Below are 21,658 nucleotides of genomic sequence, written 5' to 3'. Positions count from 1 at the left end.
GCAGCGTGTGCTGACTGTAGGACAATGCTGCTGCTGTTACTGGCAGGACGGGGGAGCTTCAGAGCTGGGACAGAGCTACTCCAGCCGGGGGCCCCCTAAAACTGTGGGGCCCGCGGTACGTACCCCCTGGGCCCCCCCCCCTTAATACGGCTCTGCTGCCGGAACCCCCTCTTAATCCGTACCCCCTGATGCCCCCTCTCCCTCTGTCTCCACTAAATAGACTCCTGTACTCGCTGTACTAGCAGAACAGCGAGTACAGGAGCTTCCCAACTGCCCCCACCCCCACGTGGGACACTGCGGCCCGCGGGTGGGACAGCGGGACAGACCCCAAAAAATTGGACTGTCCCGCGAAAATCGGGACAGTTGGGAGGTAAGGGGGTGTGTGTGTGAGGGGGTATGCCAGACGGGCACCGGCTCACTGTGTGCTTGACCCCCCCCCCCCCTCTCTGGCGCGGAGGAGCGTCACTTTCTGGCACACTCCACGCTTCTTAGCTGCAGTTTTGTGGGGCACCTGCCGCTGTGCAGGTTCCGTACCGCCTCTGTTATCTCCAGCCCCAGCAACCCCACCGCTACCTGCAGGGAGGTGCACCCAGCTCCTCACACTTTAGCCAGCGGGCAGCGCTGCAGAAGTCCACGCTGCTTGCAGGCTCCAACCCCCTCCTCCCTCCAGCCGCAGCGTCTCCTGGGGGCTAACCAGTCACTCCCAGTCTCCCCTTACCACAGTGCCCGGCAGCCGCGAGGTCTGCGCCGCGTGCATGCTATGACCCCCTCCTCCCTCCAGCCGCAGTGTCTACTGGGGGCTAACCAGTCACTCCCAGTCTCCCCTTACCACAGTACCCGGCAGCTGCGAGGTACGCGCCGCGTGCATGCTATGACCCCCTCCTCCCTCCAGCCGCAGCGTCTCCTGGGGGCTAACCAGTCACTCCCAGTCTCCCCTTACCACAGTGCCCGGCAGCCGCGCGAGGTCCGCGGTGTGTGACTGAGGAGGGGGGAGGGATGCGGACGGGCAGAGGAAGCAGGACTCCAGCCTGAGAGTCAGCCATGCCAAGTCTCCACCAGCAGCAGATCCCAACAGGTTGGAGTGGAACAGCAGCAGCCAGCAGCAGTGACTCCGGTAAGACACATCTGTCTGTCACCACTGTTTTGTCCCTGATACCAATCCCTCCCATGCCCTGTGTTCTGTCATGTCCCTGTCACCCCTGGCCTTGCCCTGTCACCCTTATCTTGGTCCTTTCACCCTTATCCTGGCCCTGTCACCCTTATCCTGGTCCTGTCACCCCTGTCCTGGTCCTGCCGCCCCTACCCTAGCCCTGTCACCCCTTATCCTGTCCCTGTCATTTCTGTCCTGGCCCCGTCGCCCCTGTCCTGGCCCCGTCACCCCTGTTCTGGCCCCGTCACCCCGGTCCTGGCCCCGTCACCCCGGTCCTGGCCCCGTCACCCCGGTCCTGGCCCCGTCACCCCTGTCCTGGCCCTGTTACTGCATACCCTCCAACTACCTTTTTGCCAGGTATAGTACCCGCAGCGCCTCCAGACCCCTCCCCAATGCACCACACCTCCGCACCTTCCCCACCACCACATGCGGCACTCCACCCCTCCCCCACACGCTGTGTCTCCAGACCCCCTACACCACCGGCGGCTCCCACTCCGCCGCCCCTCCACCACCCACAGCACCTCCAGACCCCCTCCACCATCTACCCCCATATATGTCTCCCCCCACACCTGCCCCCCCTCCACCCGCAGACACCCTCCTCCATCCACTGTCCCCCCCTCCCCCACCCATGGCACCCCTGCACCTGCCCCTCCACCACCTGCAGCGCCTCCGGACCCCTTTCCCCATCCGCCGCACCACCTGCACCTTCCCCTCCCCCACCCACGGCGCCTCCGGACCCCCTACCCCACCCACGCCCCTTCCCATCCCACAGCACCTCCGGAATCCTTCACCCATCCGCAACATCCCTGCACCTGAAAAAAGGTTTTGTTGAATGAAGAGATCTTTGCAATTTATCTACATAAGAATTCTGTTGTCTCTCTTATTGTCTTCTGTGATCAAAATGTACATTGTTATAACTAGCAAGCGTAATGCAGAAGGACAGAAGAGAAAAAAGAAAAAGAGAAACCATCATACAATATGCAAATGGCTGCCTATAATATTGCAAATACTATAGAAAACACAAAGAAAAAGAAAGAGGAATAAGGAGTGAGAAGGAAGAAGATGGGGAGAAAAAAAAAGGGGGGGGGAATGGTGAGAAGAGGGGAGGGGCATGTGGACGAAGAGACCTCAACAAACCAGTATCAATACATAGGTAATGAAGAATACAGTATGCAGTGTTTTCTTCAAAGCCATTTGCCAAGTCTGACCATCACCAGAGAAAGAGAGTGAGCTATGTAACAACTCGTTCAAAGGGGGTCATTCCGACCTGATCGCACACTAAGATTTTTCGCTGCCCTGCGATCAGGTCACTACTGCGCATGCGTATGCACCGCAATGCGCAGGCGCGTCATATGGGTACAAAGCAGATCGTTGCTGAACGATGGATTTAACAACGAATCCATTCGCACAGCCAATCGCAAGGACGCTGACAGAAAGAGGGCATTTGTGGGTGGCAACTGACCATTTTCTGGGAGTGTTTGGAAAAACGCAGGCGTGTCCGAGCGTTTGCAGGGCGGGTGTCTGACGTCAATTCCGGACAAGAACAGGCTGAAGTGATTGCAGTGGCTGAGTAAGTTCTTAGCTACTCAGAAAGTGCACAAAACTTTATGTAGTGCTCGGCTGCACGTGTTCGCACACTTGCAAAGCATAAATACACTCCCCTATAGGCACCGACTATCTGTTCGCAGCGCTGCAAAAAAAAAAAGCTAGCGAGCGATCAACTCGGAATGACCCCCAAAGAGTATTGTAATCTGGGAATATTCCTCAGGAGATCTTGTAATAATATAGGGTCTCCATTTATCAAAGAACTTTTTAGATCCCCCCTGAACGTTCGGTAACAGCGAGTATCGTTCAAAATACAATAGTTTCCGTAACATGTTGTGAACTTCCGTAACGGAAGGGGCAGTTTTGGAAATCCAAGAATTGAAGATTATCTTTTGGCCACAGTGATCAGCACCATTAAAAATGGTATAAGATACTTATCACAGGCAGCCAGGGACACTATCAATATTGGCAAATAACATCGAAATTGGGTCTAGGAGGATATTTAAACAGAAAGATGAGTTAATAAAGTAACTTATTTTATGCCAAAAAAGGTTTAATCTGTCCAAAGGACCAAATATTGTGGAAGAATGTGGCCGAGGAATGGTGGCATTTAGGACACGAGCCATCCTCTTCCTGGACAAAAAAGTTCCTTTGTTTCTGTGATATGTACAATGTTTTGATATGAGCTTCTTGAAGGGAGGATGTGTGTAACGTTTTCAACGTTTTATGATAGTATTTAAATAGCATGGTTCCAGTTATGGGGGACAAAATATATTTCCTCCACAGCTAAGCTGTGGATTCTCATACAGTGTATTTACCAGGAGATATGAGTTTCTGGTAGATATATTTTGTTTTGTAGGTAGCATTTAAAAGTGTATCTGCAACTTGAGCTATAGGGTCTGGAGACCTCGGTTGTAACTTTATGGGGGAGAGAGATTTGATATAGTGCGCAAGTTGGTTATAAGGAAACCTGTAATGGTCCGAGACCCCATACGTTTCCTTCAAAAGGGAGAAAGAGATGAAGAGATGTTTTATACAATAAATGTTAAGATTGCTTTGGTAACTATGGTCCGATATCCATCACAAAATGAAAGAAACCTTCAGAGTGTGCAAGGCATCAGGAATCATACAAAATCAACGTAATATGGGGTTATTCAGAGTGGCTAGCAAACTAAAAAAGCACACTAATGGGCAAAACTATGTTGCACTGCAGGTGGGGCAGATATAACATGTGCACAGTGACTTAGAATTGGCTGGGGTGTGTTCAAACTGAAAATCTAAATTGCAGTGTAAAAATAAATAGCCTTTTCCTTGCATAGTAAATCAGGGGTTTACACGCGTTAACCTACTGATTCCGTGTAAACTGCGGAAACAATGGTTTTTCCCCACATTTCAAAGCCCTGATAGTGCCTTTTCTTACAGTTCCTGAGGCTGCGAGAAAAATTATAATAAGTGTCTATAACTTTACATACTGTCTATCGACCAATCGAACTACCCTCTGACAGTTGATGCAGTGGTTTTGGTTTCTGGCAGGTTATAATTCAAAACCCTGGTCATTGCCTTCAAAGCACTCAATAATGCTGCATGCATCTCTGTCCCCCTCCTTATATCACTTTATCAGACTCACACCTTTCAGTACTCCATACCCCACTCTTTAGGCTTCTCCCATGTGAACCTATCCTCTGGTACACTAAGGGGTATATTTGCTAAAGTGCAGTTACCGGTATATAGAAGTGGAGATGTTGACCACAACAACCAGATTCTAACGATTGTCTTCTAGAAGGTGCTAGATAAAGAAGTAGAATTGGATTGTTTTTTTATGGACAACATCTCCACTTGTACAAACCTGCTCTTTGGTAACTATACCCCTATGCTTTATCCTTTACCTTGTTTCCAGCCTTCCCTGAAATTACACATTTTCAGGGTCACTTGTGTCGCCTGTACCAATTACCTTGCCTCCTATTAAATTGTAACCTCTCAAAAGCAGGGTCCCTCCACTTTTGCCTCATTTACTCTAGAGAATTACAAAATATATTGCCATTATAGTAAAAAATAAATAAATAAATATGGAAACATTAGATTTTACATAAATGTTGGGGGGAAAATGTAGCAGATAATCTAGCTGTTAGAAAGAGTGAATGAAAATGTATCAGAGTGAGATACAATCTTGTGACAATATCCAATGACTAAGTAGAGAACTCCTGTCCTATGTCAGCATCTCAATAATACATTTCATTAAAGCAGAAAGACGCAGTGCTCTGAAATATTTGAGTGACACATATCATTGTATGCAATTCAACACACATTTTCCTGCCACACTGTCTCAAAGGCAGCCCCCCCCCCCCCCCATGTGTCTTTTTATAACCTTAATATCTACGAGAGTAGCATACAAAATGTTGCTTTCCGGAACCCACAAACGTCTAGTTGCACCTTTTATGAGGACTATTTACTTCAGACCACTCTGCCATGGACACTGCATGTGCCCCTGTGTCTTACCCTGTTTTTGAGGTAGTTTGAGGACATACGGTTTCATATCCACCAGGTAATGATCAAATTCTGCATCCAGGCTTTCCCAGGTCTGCTCTTGATTGCTCATGGTCCTCCTAGAATAACAGTTAATGTGACCGGTCACTTTCTCTTCACTATAAATCCAGTAAGAGGGCTTAACAATAATACTGGTCAACAACAATTTTATACAGAAAAAATAAGATTTTACTTACCGGTAAATCTATTTCTCGTAGTACGTAGAGGATGCTGGGACTCCGTAAGGACCATGGGGAATAGACGGGCTCCGCAGGAGATAGGGCACTTTAAGAAAGGTTTGGACTCTGGGTGTGCACTGGCTCCTCCCTCTATGCCCCTCCTCCAGACCTCAGTTAGGGAAGCTGTGCCCAGAGGAGATGGACAGTACGAGGAAGGATTTTTGTAAATCTAAGCGCGAGATCCATACCAGCCACACCGTATAACTTGGGATAAACTACCCAGTTAACAGTATGAACAACAACATAGCCACGGTTCAACCGATAAACTATAACATAACCCTTATGTAAGCAATAACTATATACAAGTCTTGCAGTAGAAGTACGCACTTGGGACGGGCGCCCAGCATCCTCTACGGACTACGAGAAATAGATTTACCGGTAAGTAAAATCTTATTTCCTCTAACGTCCTTGAGGATGCTTGGACTCCGTAAGGACCATGGGGATTATACCAAAGCTCCCAAACGGGCGGGAGAGTGCGGATGACTCTGCAGCACCGATTGAGCAAACAGGAGGTCCTCCTCAGCCAGGGTATCAAACTTATAGAACTTTGCAAAGGTGTTAGACCCCGACCAAGTAGCTGCTCGGCACAACTGTAATGCCGAGACCCCTCGGGCAGCCGCCCAAGAAGAGCCCACTTTCCTAGTGGAATGGGCCTTAACCGATTTCGGTAACGGCAATCCTGCCGTAGAATGCGCCTGCTGAATCATGTTACAGATCCAGCGAGCAATAGTCTGCTTTGAAGCAGGAGCGCCAACCTTGATGGCCGCATACAGAACAAACAGAGCTTCAGTCTTCCTGATTCTAGCCGTTCTGGTCACATAAATCTTCAAAGCCCTGACCACATCCAGGGACTCGGAATCCTCCAAGTCCCGTGTAGCCACAGGCACGACAATAGGTTGGTTCATATGAAAAGATGAGACCACCTTTGGCAGAAATTGAGGACGAGTCCCCAACTCTGCCCTATCCACGTGAAAAACCAAGTATGGGCTTTTATGTGATAAAGCCGCCAATTCTGAAACACGTCTAGCCGAAGCTAATGCCAACAACATGACCACTTTCCACGTACGGTATTTCAACTCCACAGTTTTGAGTGGTTCAAACCAAGGTGACTTGAGGAAACGTAACACCACGTTAAGATCCCAAGGCGCCACCGGAGGCACAAAGGGAGGCTGAATATGCAGCACCCCCTTCACAAAAGTCTGTACTTCAGGAAGAGAGGCTAATTCTCTTTGAAAGAAAATGGATAAGGCCGAAATTTGGACCTTTATGGACCCTAATTTTAGGCCCAAAGTCACTCCTGTTTGAAGGAAGTGAAGCAGACGGCCCAAATGGAACTCCTCCGTAGGAGCAGCTCTGGCCTCACACCAAGAAACATATTTCCGCCATATACGGTGATAATGTTTTAACGTCACGTCTTTCCTAGCCTTGATCAGGGTAGGAATGACTTCCTCCGGAATTCCTTTTTCCGCTAGGATCCGGCGTTCAACCGCCATGCCGTCAAACGCAGCCCCGGTAAGTCTTGGAACAGACAGGGCCCCTGCCGCAGCAGGTCCTGCCTTAGAGGAAGAGGCCACGGATCTTCTGTGAGCAACTCTTACAGCTCCGGATACCAAGTCCTCCGTGGCCAATCTGGAACAATGAGGATTGTTCTGACCCTGCTCATTCTTATTATTCTCAACACTTTGGGTATGAGAGGAAGAGGAGGAAACACATAGACCGATCTGAACACCCAAGGTGTCACCAGAGCGTCTACCGCTACCGCCTGAGGGTCCCTTGACCTGGCGCAATACCGCTTTAGCTTTTTGTTGAGACGGGATGCCATCATGTCGATTTGAGGCAGTCCCCATCGATCCGTGATCTGTGCGAAGACTTCTTGATGAAGTCCCCACTCTCCCGGATGCAGGTCGTGCCTGCTGAGGAAGTCCGCCTCCCAGTTGTCCACCCCCGGGATGAACACTGCTGATAGTGCGCTTACATGGCCTTCCGCCCAGCGTAGAATCCTGGTCGCTTCTGCCATGGCCACTCTGCTCCTTGTTCCGCCTTGCCGGTTTATATGAGCCACTGCCGTGACGTTGTCCGACTGAATCAAAACCGGTTTTCTCCGAAGCAATTCCTCCGCTTGACACAGGGCGTTGTATATGGCCCTCAACTCCAGGACGTTGATGTGGAGACAAGTCTCTAGGTTTGACCAGAGACCTTGGAAATTTCTTCCCAGTGTTACTGCTCCCCAGCCTCGGAGGCTTGCGTCCGTGGTCACCAGGACCCAGTCCTGAATGCCGAACCTGCGACCCTCTAGCAGGTGAGCACTATTCAGCCACCACAGGAGAGATACCCTGGTCCTGGGAGACAGGGTGATCCTTTGATGCATTCGTAAATGGGACCCGGACCACTTGTCCAAGAGGTCCCATTGAAAGGTCCTCGCATGGAACCTGCCGAAAGGGATGGCCTCGTATGAAGCCATCTTCCCCAGGACCCGCGTGCAATGATGCACTGAAACCTTTTTTGGTTTTAAGAGGTTCCTGACCATGGCTATGAGCTCCTGAACCTTTTCGATCGGAAGAAAAAACTTTTTCTGGTCTGTGTCTAGAATCAGGCCCAAAAAGGTCAGACGCGTTGTAGGGACTAGCTGGGACTTCGGTATATTGAGAATCCAGCCGTGTATCTGTAACGTCTTCATGGACAGAGACACACTGTCCAGCAACTTCTCCCGAGATCTCGCCTTTATGAGGAGATCGTCCAAGTATAGGATAATTGTGATCCCCTGCCTGCGCAGGAGCACCATCATTTCCGCCATTACCTTGGTGAAAATCCTCGGGGCCGTGGAAAGCCCAAACGGCAACGTCTGAAATTGGTAGTGACAATCCTGCACTGCAAATCTCAGGAACGCCGGATGAGGGGGGAATATCGGAACATGAAGGTATGCATCCTTTATGTCCAGAGACACCATCCAATCCCCCCCCTCCAGGCTGGCGATGACCGCCCTGAGTGATTCCATCTTGAACTTGAACCTCTTCAAGTACAGGTTCAGAGATTTTAGGTTTAAAATGGGTCTGACCGAACCGTCCGGTTTCGGAACCACAAACAGGGTCGAGTAATATCCCTCTCCTTGCTGGAGATGAGGAACTGTGACAATCACCTGTTGAATATACAATTTTTGGATTGCCGCCAACACTAGCTCCCTGTCTGACGGGGAAGCTGGCAGAGCCGATTTGAAAAACCGGCGAGGAGGCAAGTCTTCGAATTCCAGCCTGTATCCCTGAGAAACAATCTCTAATGCCCAGGGATCCACCTGCGAGTGAACCCAGACGTGGCTGAAAAACCGAAGACGAGCCCCCACTAGATCTGCGTCCCCCTGGGAAGCCCCAGCGTCATGCGGTGGACTTTGCAGAGGCAGGGGAGGACTTTTGCTCTTGGGAACTAGCTGTGTGCAGCTTCTTTCCCCTACCTTTCCCTCTGGCAACAAAGGACGATCCCCGTACCTTTTATTTTTATTGGAACGAAAGGACTGCATTTGATAATGAGGTGCCTTTTTTGTATGCTGCGGGGGAACATAAGGTAAGAAATTCGACTTACCAGCCGTAGCCGTAGAGACAAGGTCCGAGAGGCCGTCTCCAAACAACTCCTCCCCTTTGTAAGGCAAGGACTCCATATGCCGATTTGATTCGGCATCTCCCGTCCACTGTCGGGTCCACAAGAGCCGCCTAGCAGAAATAGACATAGCATTTATTCTGGAGCTTAATAAACAAATGTCTCTCTGAGCATCTCTCATATACAAGGCAGCATCTCTGATATGCTCTATGGTCATTTGAATAGCATCCCTATCTAAGGTGTCAATCTCCGTAGATAAGGAATCTGCCCATGCCACAACCGCACTACAAACCCAGGCCGACGCCATAGCCGGTCTAGCAATAGTACCTGAATGAGTGTAAATGTGCTTCAAGGTAATTTCCTGCCTGCGGTCAGCAGGTTCCTTGAGGGAAGCCGTATCCTGAGAAGGCAGTGCCACCTTTTTGGACAAGCGTGTCAGCGCCTTGTCTACTTTAGGCGAAGATTCCCAGCGTATCCTATCAGTTTGTGGAAAAGGATACGCCATAAGAATCCTTTTGGGAACTTGTGGTCTCCTATCCGGAGATTCCCAAGCCTTTTCGCACAATTCACTTAGTACAAATGAGGATGGAAAGGTGACTTCAGGCTTTTTCCCTTTATACATGTGTACCCTCGTGTCAGGGACCGGGGGTTCTTCAGTAATATGCAAAACCTCTTTAATGGCAATAATCATGTACCGAATACCTTTTGCCACCTTCGGCTGTAATTTTGCATCTTCATAGTCGACACTAGAGTCAGTATCCGTGTAGGTATCTGTGTCATTGATCTGCGATATGGTGCGCTTCTGAGACCCCGAAGGGCCTGGCGCCACAGGGACAGGCATGGTCTGGCTACCTGACTGATCCCTAGCTTCTGCCTTGTCTAACCTTTTATGCAATAGATTAACATTTGCATTCAAGACATTCAGCATATCCACCCATTCCGGTGTCGGCGTTGCTGACGGCGACATGACATTCAAGCACTCCCCCTCCACATTAAGCGAGCCTTCCTCGTCAAACATGTCGACACACGCGTACCGACACACTTCACACACACAGGGAACCCCTTTCTGAAGACAGTATCCCTATCAAGGCCCTTTGGAGAGACAGAGAGAGAGTATGCCAGTACACACCCCAGCGCAATGATCCTGGAGACCAACACAAAATGTTTTTCCCCAGCAGCGCTGTATAATATGTTATCCGCCAATTATGTGCCCCCAACCCTCTCTTTTAAACACCCCTTCACCGTGTGTAAGCAGGGGAGAGTCCGGGGAGCTTCCTCTCAGCGGTGCTGTGGAGAGAAAATGGCGCTGGTGAGTGCTGAGGGAGAAGCCCCGCCCCCTCGGCGGCGGGCTTCTGTCCCGCTCAAACTTACAAAAATATGGCGGGGGCTCTTTTATATACATGTACAGTGCCCACCTGTACATGTATATTGTCTTTTGCCATAAGAGATGTTTATATTGCTGCCCAGGGCGCCGCCCCCCCCCCCCCCCCCCGCGCCCTGCACCCTTACAGTGACCGGAGTGTGTGAGGTGTATGGGAGCAATGACGCACAGCTGCAGTGCTGTGCGTTACCTCCATGAAGCTGAAGGCTTCTGCCGCCTGACGACTTCTGTCTTCTGTTCTTCTAGCTCTGTGAGAACGGCGGCGCGGCTCCGGGGGTGGACGCCCAGTAAGAACCTGCGTTCACCCCCTCTGGAGCTAATGGTGTCCAGTAGCCGAGGAAGCAGAGCCTATCTTAGACAAGAAGGTCTGCTCCTCTCTCCTCAGTCCCTCGATGCAGGGAGCCTGTTGCCAGCAGTGCTCCCTGTGAAAAAGTAGAAAAAGTAGAGAAAAAATCCAAACAAAAATGCTTTTAGGCAGAGAACTCAGGAGAGCTCTCTGCAGTGCACCCATCTTGCTCTAGGCACAGTGTAAAACTGAGGTCTGGAGGAGGGGCATAGAGGGAGGAGCCAGTGCACACCCAGAGTGCAAAGCTTTCTTAAAGTGCCCTATCTCCTGCGGAGCCCGTCTATTCCCCCCATGGTCCTTACGGAGTCCCAGCATCCTCAAGGACGTTAGAAAAACGAGATTTATAGAAAGAACTTACCGTTGTTAAATCTCTTTCTGCGAGGTACACTGGGTTCCACAGGGAATAACATTGCAGTGTAGAGTAAGATCTTGATCAGAGGCACCAACAGGCTAAAAGCTTTGACTGTTTCCAGGATGCATAGCGCCGCCTCCTCTATAACTCCGCCTCCGTGCACAGGAAGTCAGTTCTATTAACCAGTCCAATGCAGTAGCAGGTAAAAGAGACGACAACCGTTAGTAGCCACATACACCACATTCTCACAACAAGAGAAGGTATCAGCGGCTAATGCCATACAAACCCAAAGAAGCTAAGTGCATCAGGGTGGGCGCCCTGTGGAACCCAGTGTACCTCACAGAAAGAGATTTAACAACGGTAAGTTCTTACCATAAATCTCGTTTTCTGCAGCGGGGTATACTGGGTTCCACAGGATATATCATCAGGGATGTCCTAAAGCAGTTCCTCATGAGAGGGGACACACTGTAGCGGGCACAAGAACCCGGCGTCCAAAGGAGGCATCCTGGGAGGTGGATGTATCAAAGGCATAGAACCTTATGAACATGTTCACTGAGGACCACATAGCCGCCCTGCACAATTGTTCAAGGGTCGCACCACGGCAGGCCGTCCAAGGAGGTCCAACAGACCGAGTAGAATGGGCCTCAGTATCAGGTGCTGGACGACCAGCCTGTACATAAGCATGTGCAATCACCATTCTAATCCATCTGGCCAGGGTCTGCTTGTGAGCAGGCCAGCCACGTTTGTGAAAATCAAACAGTACAAAGAGAGAATCAGACTTCCTAATGGGAGCTGTCCTCTTCGCATAGATATGGAGAGCCCGTACCACATCCAATCCAAAGACCACTCTCTGGAAGACAATTCAGGAGAGACAAAGGCCGGAACCACAATCTCCTGATTAAGGTGGAAAGAAGACATCACCTTAGGTAGGTACCCGGGACGTGTTCTAAGAACCGCCCGGTCACGGTGAAAAATCAGATAGGGGGACCTACAAGACAAGGCACCCAAATCCAACACCCGTCTAGCAGAGGCAATAGCCAGTAGAAACAATATCTTAAGGGAAAGCCACTTAAGGTCTGCTGATTCAAGAGGCTCAAACGGAGACCCTTGTAATGCCTCCAAAACCACCGGAAAATCCCAAGGAGCCACAGACCGCCTCAGAAAAACCTTTGGCCCTCAGGACCGAAGCTTCAAGAGCCATGCCGTCAAAGCCAACCGGGCCAAATCCTGATATACACAAGGGCCCTGAACGAGGAGGTCTGGGCGCTGCGGAAGTAGAAGAGGATGCTCTATCGAGAGACCCTGAAGGTCTGTGAACCAATGCCGTCTGGGCCACGCTGGGGCAATCAGAAGCAGGAGTCCTCCTTCTTGCTTGAACTTCCTTACTACCCTGGGCAGAAGTGACACCGGAGGGAACACATAGGGCAGCCGAAAGTTCCATGGAATTGCCAGTGCGTCCACGAACGCTGCTTGAGGATTCCTTGTCCTTGCTCCGAAGATCGGAACCTTGTGATTGTGTCGAGACGCCATCAGGTCCACATCTGGGAGGCCCCACTTGTCCACTAGGAGTTTAAATACTTCTGGATGGAGTTTCCACTCTACGGCGTGTACGTCCTGATGACTGAGGAAGTCTGCTTCCCAGTTGAGGACCCCCGGAATGAACACTGTCGATATGGCCGGTAGATGGCGTTCCCCCCACTGAAGAATCCTTGATACTTCCCTCATTGCCATGTGGCTTTGAGTACCGCCTTGATGATTTATGTATGCCACTGTGGTGGCTTTGTCCGACTGTACTTGAACAGGTCTGTTCTGTATTAAATGCTGGGCCAAGTTCAGTGCATTGAACAATGCCTGCAGTTCCAGAATGTTTATCGGGAGGAGAGACTCCTCCTTGGTCCTCCGACCCTGAAGGGAGTGTTGCTCCAACACCGCGCCCTAACCTCTCAGACTGGCATCCGTCGTCAGAAGGACCCAGTTGGAGATCCAGAAGGAACGACCCCTGCTCAATCGTTGGTCCTGCAGCCACCAACTTAGTGACAGACGGACCTCCGGAGACAAGAAGATCATGTGAGACCTGATCCGGTGAGGCAGGCCAATCCACTTGGCAAGAATCAGTTTCTGCAGAGGGCGGGAATGGAATTTAGCATACTCCACGTCGAAAGCAGACACCATGAGACCTAGCATTTGCATTGTCGACTGTATCGACACTTGCGGACGAGATAGGAAGCATCGAATCCTGTCCTGAAGTTTCAGGACCCTATCCTGAGACAAGAACAACCGATGATTGCGAGTGTCCAACAACGCCCCCAGGTGCACCATACTCTGAGAAGGGACCAGGGAAGATTTCTTCCAGTTGATGAGCAACCCGTGGGCGTGCAGAAACTGGAGTGTCAGATCCAGATGACTTAGGAGAGTTTCTGGGGAATTTGCCAGGATCAACAAGTCGTCCAGATACGGGAGGATCCTGACTCCTTGACGGCGGAGTACAGCCATCATTACCGCCATGACCTTCGTGTAGACTCGCGGGGCCGTGGTCAAACCAAAAGGTAAAGCCCGAAATTGATAATGGAGATTTCCCACAGTAAACCTCTTGTACTGCTGATGCAACATTGCAATAGGAATATGCAGGTAAGCATCCTGTATGTCCAGGGAGACCATATAATCCCCGGGCTCCAAGGCCAGAACAATAGAGCGAAGAGTTTCCATACGAAACTTGGAGACTCTCACAGATTTGTTTAAGGACTTGAGGTTGAGAATGGGCCGAGAGGACCCATTCGATTTCGGAACTAGGAACAGTGGTGAATATTACTCTTTGCCTCTCTGTGCCAAAGGCACCTGTACTACCACTCATGTGTCCAGGAATGACTGTACCACCGAACGAAGAGTTTTTGCCTTCACCTGAAGGGACGTCTGTCAGGCAAAAATCGATGAGGGGACGATTCTTGAAGGATATTGCGTAACCGCGAGTTACCCAGGCGTCAGAAGTGGTTTTCAACCATTCCTGGGTAAACCCTAGAAGTCGGCCTCCCACCCTGGGATCCCCGCCCCGTCATGCAGCAGGCTTGTCAGTTTTGGAAGCTGGTTGACGGGCAGCCCAGGCATGCTTAGGTTTGGGCTTAGTGCTTTTGGAAGTGTGAGTCTGTTTCGGATACGCCTGATCCTTTGCTTTACCTGAGGGACGAAAGGAGCGAAAGGAAGTACTCTTAACCTTCGGCACCGAAGGAGCAGTATTAGGTAGACACGCTGTTTTAGGAGAAGCTAAGTCAGCCACTATCTTGTTGAGGTCCTCTCCAAAAAGAATGTCTCCCTTAAAAGGGAGCACCTCCAGGGTTTTCTTAGAGTCCAGATCCACAGACCAGGACCGTAACCATAGAATCCAGCAAGCCAAAATGGACGTAGTAGAAGCCTTGGCCGCAAGAATACCTGCAGAAGAAGCCACCTCCTTAATGTAATGAGAGGCAGTGACAATATATGAGAGACATTGTCTAGCATCACCTCCTGAGCCCACGCTTCAATAGCTTGTACAGCCCAAGTTACTGCAATAGTGGGCTGTACACAGCTCCAGCTAGTGTGTAAATCGCCTTTAAGCAACCCTCCACACACTTATCTGTCGGTTCTTTCAGAGAAGTGACGGTAGTTACAGGCAGAGCTGAGGATACCACCAGCTGCGCCACTTGCGAATCCACTGGCGGGTGTGATTCCCAATTTTTACTTAGCGCCACAGCGAGGGGATAGCGAGCCAGTATTTTCTTGTGAGGTGTGAATTTCTTTCCTGGATTTTCCCAGCATTCCTAACTAAATGGTCAGAGTGAGGTAAAACCTGTTTAACAATCTTCTGACGTTTAAATCTGTCCAGTTTCTTAGAAGTAGCATCAGGCTCTGGGTCATCAGTAATTTGAAGAATTAGTCTGATAGCCTCCAATAAGTCAGGAACATCCACCTGTGAGACAGATTCCCCATCAGAAGTATCTGGATCAGTGTCTGTGGAGTCAGTATACACGCCATCCTCATCAGACGAAGTGTCTGGGACGTGGGTGGATTGTGAGGAAGTAATGGCCCGCTTAGAGGACCCCTTGGTCTTAGGCGGGCGAGGGTTAGATTTCTGTTTAGTCAGTGAGTGGTTCAATTGCTGTAACTGAGTGAACAGGAGATCTGCCCGTGGTGGATTAACCGCAGGGACAATGTGTAGCTGTACCAACACGTGAGGTCCCATAGGGGGCATAAATCTAGATACCAGCGTATTCAGTAAAGTAGAGAAAGTAGTCCAAGGTGGATCATTGTGGACCCCCGTTGCTACGGCCCTACTGGGGCGCAAAGAACCCCCAGAACCAGAACCCGCTGCTGCTATGTGTTCCTCAAATGTGTCTGTAGCGTCACCACCACGTGTTGTGGGATCAGCCGCAGACCCATCGCCCTGAAACGCTGACATAATATCACATAGTGAACCATGGGCAACACAGTACAATATCGGCAGAATAATACCCGACCAAGAATCCCCTGTGCAGTGAAAGTACGACAGAGGATTCAAGAGGTATATGGTGACTGATAATCACAGAAAAATACACAAAGAGTATATCCTGTGAGACACCTATATTAACTATTAATCCTGACGCACTTAGCCCCCTGCAGGGTACAGAATATAGGGATAGCAATCTGAGTGACATACACAGAATGGAAGTCACGCGGCAGCTGTATATGCACACACACACACTCACATGTACAATGCAGAAATTATGACAGGCAATAAAACTGCACTGGACTAGCAATACTAAGTAACACTAAGAAAAGCTATACAGATTAACAGATATATCAATGCACAGTAAAACACTCGATGTATATCACAGGGAACTTTTACTACATTACCCTGAATAAATGCACTGTTTCTTAACTGACACTGTCAGCAGACATGTAGAATACTTAAGTGTCCTGTAAAATGCACAGCGCTGACATGCAGGCGGCTTTACAGAGGAGGATTTGCCCAAGCAGTCCCAGTATCAGCTCAGCATGTGAAAATGGCGCCCAGGGCGGGAACATTAAATGGCGCCCTGGGGCTGGGGCTACAGGTCAAAGCCATATCCCCTTGATGGACTTCACCACCGGGTACTGTGGGCCATATAACAAACGTTTTTTGCCAAAGCCAACCTGTGCCCTTGCCCTGGTGGTCTAGTGGGGTCCCTGTACTACTGCAGTGTCCACGCCAGTGCGCTTGGCCCGCCTCCCACCGGCCGCCCTGGATCGCGATTTACAGCGGGTCCCGCCTGGGGTACTCTCTTACCTCCTCCCTGAGGTGCGGCCACGCGATCCTGGAGACTGCGGTGGTTTGTGTGCCTGTATGTTGAAACCGGAGTCTCTGCTGTAAGTACCCGGCAACCAGGGCGCAGGAGTATACAGCGCCGCTGGAGGAGGTGAAGGAGCTGCAGCAGATGTCTGACTGACATCTAACACTCACAGTGTCTCTGCTGCAGCCCTTGAAGTCTTCAATTTTCACTTAAAAAAGCTCTTCTGAGGGATACTTGGACCAGCCCTGCCTGTTGTCTGCCTGCAATGCAGGCATCAACTACAAAACTGAGTTCCTGTGCACGGAGGCGGGGTTATAGAGGAGGCGGCACTATGCATCCTGGGAACAGTCAAAGCTTTTAGCCTGTTGGTGCCTCGGATCAAGATCCTACTCTACACCCCGATGTTATTCCCTGTGGAAGCCAGTGTACCTCGCTGCAGAAAAGAAAATATAATGATAATTATTCTGATTAGTAGTGCTTGGTACTATAGAGTGTGCATCTGCATTATTTTTTTCTCTTTCTGTGCAGAAATAGAAATCTCAGCATGATAGCACCTCGCATTATGGATCGTGATAGCAATGCAGCCACTGTTTGACTGACAGGAAGCCGGCAAACCCATTGTTTTCTGGCTGTGTCTGAAAAAACGCAGGCGTGCCCAGGCGTTTTTAAGGAGGGCATCTGACGTCAGGATGACCACTTCCAACTTCTTGTGTCGCAAGAATCGTGGATGACCTTGCCTAGTGCAGATAGGAAAAATCTTTGATGTTTAGGTGACTGCGTATGGTTTTGCGATCAGCCTGCATATTGCAATGCATTCGCAATTTCTGCAATGGGCGTTTTTCTCTATTTCTGGGCGGTAACTATTTGATCGCAGTAACTGCTTTTTAGCAGAAATTGCAATACTTACTGAATAAGGTCCTATATTTGTAATTAGGGTGTGCAGTCTAAGATCCCCAACAACAATTTAATCCCGAGGGGTTTGATGGATGTTCTAAGTATACTTTTTATTGCTGAATCCAAATAAGCAATTCTATTTTTCTGGCCAGGCTTAGTTTTCTTGTGGTGCCATCTTTATTTTAATCACTTAGAATAAGCATGGGATAAAACAAAATCAAACAATAATATGTTTTTTTTAACATTCAGCTGAATTTGTAGAATTGATAATGCTGACAGAAGTTCGGTCATGGGGCAGTTGGTCATGGACACATCGTGGGAGAGTGGCGCTCATTCAATGACTCCCACTTCTTCACCTATTGCATATTCTGTAAACATGAAGGAATAGTATGACAACATGAAGTTGCTTTTAGGAAAGGTTCAGTATCAGACATATATTTGGAATATCTGTGGAGCTCCAAAGAGGACTGTATTTTAGCTAGGGTTCTGTTGCTTTTTATGGAACACGGACAAGCAAAATCACTAGATTTAGAAGGATACGCCTAAACCTACCTCACTTGTTAAATGCAAGAAAAATGTTGTGCACACTTAAGTTTGTTGACCCTGATAATGTGTACCTTCCTCCTATTCCTATCAAGATTTGAATTATGAAAGACTTTGTAAAAGCGATGAAAAAATAAGATTTTACTTACCGGTAAATCTATTTCTCGTAGTCCGTAGTGGATGCTGGGGACTCCGTAAGGACCATGGAGAATAGACGGGCTCCGCAGGAGACAGGGCACTTTAAGAAAGAATTTGGATACTGGTGTGCTCTGGCTCCTCCCTCTATGTCCCTCCTCCAGACCTCAGTTAAAGAAACTGTGCCCGGAAGAGCGGACAGTACAAGGAAAGGATTTTGGAATCCAGGGCAAAACTCATACCAGCCACACCAATCACACCGTATAACTTGTGATAAACTTACCCAGTTAACAGTATGAACAACAATAGAGCATCAGATCAACCCTGATGCAACTATAACATAACCCTTATGTAAGCAATAACTATATACAAGCATTGCAGAAAAAGTCCGCACTTGGGACGGGCGCCCAGCATCCACTACGGACTACGAGAAATAGATTTACCGGTAAGTAAAATCTTATTTTCTCTAACGTCCTAGTGGATGCTGGGGACTCCGTAAGGACCATGGGGATTATACCAAAGCTCCCAAACGGGCGGGATAGTGCGGATGACTCTGCAGCACCGAATGAGCAAACACAAGGTCCTCCTCAGCCAGGGTATCAAACTTATATACAGTACAAGATGGGCGCTAAAATTTGGTATATAGACAATTCAGATATTAGATGGCTGCTCACACAAGGAGGATCTGGATGTCCTCCTAAATAAAGAGACACTGCACCTAAGAAATATAGTTATACGTGTGAGCGCACATATGATTAGAATATATGGTTAATTAGGCTGCTGGTTTAATAAAAAGAATCTTTTATTTCATAAAAACAGACTAAATAAACATTACCAAAATTAAAAGAACATCACAGTGGAAATCACAAAGTGAAAATATGCATATATCCCCGCTATGGCCAATTGGACTTAGGCAATTAGTATTTTGCATGCATGCCAATAGATTTAATGATTAGTTATAACAAGACATAGTCCTTAAACACAGTCTTAATTGATAGAACTGTTTTCTCCCTCCAGGGAGTTTTTGTTAATAGTGTTAGTATTTGGTTAAGGATTGATTATGCTGAAGAACCAAACATCCCTTAGTACATATTGATGGCACAGTCTGTTAGTGTGTAACAGCTTTCCTCAGATATTATTGTATAGTACCAGCTTGCACTGGTCAAGGGTGTGATGCTGATAGGTTAAATAATCAGTTAGTCCCCCGTCGTGACACTCATATGGGCAATGCTTACCCTCCCACTCTGCAGCGGTTCTCGTGTCTGCGGCTGGGCTATATCACACTGGAGGCATGTAACTTTGTCCAGCTAAGCGGTAGCACGCTCAAGGCGTGTAGTATAGCAGGGAGCGCTCGGCCGCGTACCGCGGCTTCCGGGTTGGGCGGAGCTTCCGGCTTCTGATGCGCTCCACCTGCGTTCCACCTGACGTCCTTAGATCACCTGACGCGTTTCTGCGCCTTTTGTGGGTGGCGCCTTTTTTCCCCATACATATAAACCCTCTTGTCAGGGACTGGGGTTTCCTCTGTGATGTGCAACACATCTTTCATTGCTATAATCATGTAACGGATGGCTTTAGCCATTTTAGGCTGTAACTTTGCATCATCGCCATCGACACTGGAGTCAGAATCCGTGTCGACATCTGTGTCAACAATTTGGGATAGTGGGCGCTTCTGAGACCCTGACGGCTTCTGCGACATAGGATCAGGCATGGGCTGAGACCCCGGCTGTCCCAAGGCTTCAGCTTTATCCAACCTTTTATGCAAGGAAGTAACATTATCATTTAAAACCTTCTACATATCCATCCAATCGGGTGTCGGCGGCGACCCCACATTCATTTGTTCCCGCTCTGTTTCCACATAGCCTTCCTCGTCAAACATGCCGACACAAGCGTACCTACACACCACACACACAGGGGATGCTCTATTTGAAGACAGTTCCCCCACAAGGCCTTTTGGAGAGACAGAGAGAGAGTATGCCAGCACACACCCCAGCGCTATATGTCCCAGGAATCACACAGTAACTTAGTGTTAACCCAGTAGCTGCTGTATATACTGTTTTTGCGCCAAATTTATGTGCCCCCCCCCCCTTTCTTTTTACCCTCTTCTACCGTGATTCTGCAGGGGAGAGCCTGGGGAGCTTCCTCTCAGCGGAGCTGTGGAGAGAAAATGGCGCTGGTGAGTGCTGAGGAAGAAGCCCCGCCCCCTCAGCGGCGGGCTTCTGTCCCGCGTTTCTGTGTAAAAATATGGCGGGGGCCCATGCATATATACAGTGCCCAACTGTATATATGCCCACTTTTGCCAAGAGGTCTCTAATTGCTGCCCAGGGCGCCCCCCCACCCTGCGCCCTACAGTGACCGGAGTATGTGGGTTTAGTGTGGGAGCAATGGCGCACAGCTGCAGTGCTGTGCGCTACCTCATATGAAGACTGGAGTCTTCTGCCGCCGATTTCGAAGTCTTCTTGCTTCTGTCACCGGCTTCTGTCTTCCGGCTCTGCGAGGGGGGCGGCGGTGCGGCTCCGGGATCGGACGACCAAGGGTGCGATCCTGTGTACGATCCCTCTGGAGCTAATGGTGTCCAGTAGCCTAAGAAGCAGGACCTATCTTCAGTGAGTAGGGCTGCTTCTCTCCCCTCAGTCCCACGTAGCAGAGAGTCTGTTGCCAGTAGATCTCTCTGAAAATAAAAAAAACCTAACAAAATACTTTCTTTTTAGCAAGTTTAGGAGAGCTCACTAAGTAGCACCCAGCTCGTCCGGGCACAGATTCAAACTGAGGTCTGGAGGAGGAACATAGAGGGAGGAGCCAGAGCACACCAGTCTCCAAATTCTTTCTTAAAGTGCCCTGTCTCCTGCGGAGCCCGTCTATTCCCCATGGTCCTTACGGAGTCCCCAGCATCCACTAGGACGTTAGAGAAAATCAGTGATGCCAAGATTAAAGAAGGTAGTTTTGTAGGACCTGAGAGGAGATAAGTGATGGATGGGAGATATGAAGGTTTGAAAGAATATGACAGAATTCCAAAGGTTTATGGATCACAAGCTCAAACACTATTCTGGAATAATTGGTGAAATAGTCTTATAAAGCACACTGACACAATAGGTCACTGAATGCTCATTTCTTGGACTTCTTTTCTGGAAAATATAGGCGCAATGAGTGACGAACACAGAAGTAGTTGTATTTACCCAGACACTGCTCGTGAAAGTATTTTCTTTACCGAGGTGAAGCAGGAAGCACTAGCGAAAAGATGTATCACCATCTCGTTTGCCAGAGTGCCGGAGTGAAAACTTTCCCCTCTGACAATCCCAGTCAGACCTCCACAGAACATCAACCTAGTGTTGATGCATTGTGTCTCCATCCCCCCCCCCCGCCCCCCCACCGGCTCATTGGGCATGCGCGAGATCTTGCTACAGTCGCAAGACCTCCCAAGCAGCTGCCACAGCACTGTCCCTACTGTGTTGAATGGGCAATGACACCTGCAGCTGTCGAAATCGATAGCTGCATGTGTCAGAGCAGTCAGTGCAATTGACCGTTCATATACTGCCCGGCATATCGGTGCCCTATCTTGTAGAAGAGAGCGCTCCAGTCATTGAGTACACCGGCATAGTCATACATGTAAGAGAAGCAAAACTGTCTCTTCTCCCCCATACATCTACTCCACATTTAGAGTTTTCGTCAGGACATTTCTAACATGG

General features: G+C 49.2%; 1 protein-coding gene across 1 annotated transcript in view; it reads right to left on the bottom strand.

Annotated features, from left to right (window-relative positions):
- CEP112 (centrosomal protein 112) overlaps window positions 1-21,658 on the bottom strand; it is a 733,320-nt gene that overhangs the window by 696,563 nt on the left and 15,099 nt on the right. Inside the window, exon 3 of the mRNA XM_063960841.1 lies at window positions 5,192-5,298. Coding sequence (XP_063816911.1) covers window positions 5,192-5,298 — 107 coding nt within the window. The remainder of the gene's footprint in view (window positions 1-5,191; window positions 5,299-21,658) is intronic.

Source organism: Pseudophryne corroboree, chromosome 3 (assembly GCF_028390025.1).
Source record: "Pseudophryne corroboree isolate aPseCor3 chromosome 3, aPseCor3.hap2, whole genome shotgun sequence".
NCBI lineage: Eukaryota > Metazoa > Chordata > Amphibia > Anura > Myobatrachidae > Pseudophryne > Pseudophryne corroboree.
The sequence above is the reverse complement of the archived record's forward strand: the minus strand, read 5'-3'. Positions and strand labels throughout refer to the sequence as shown.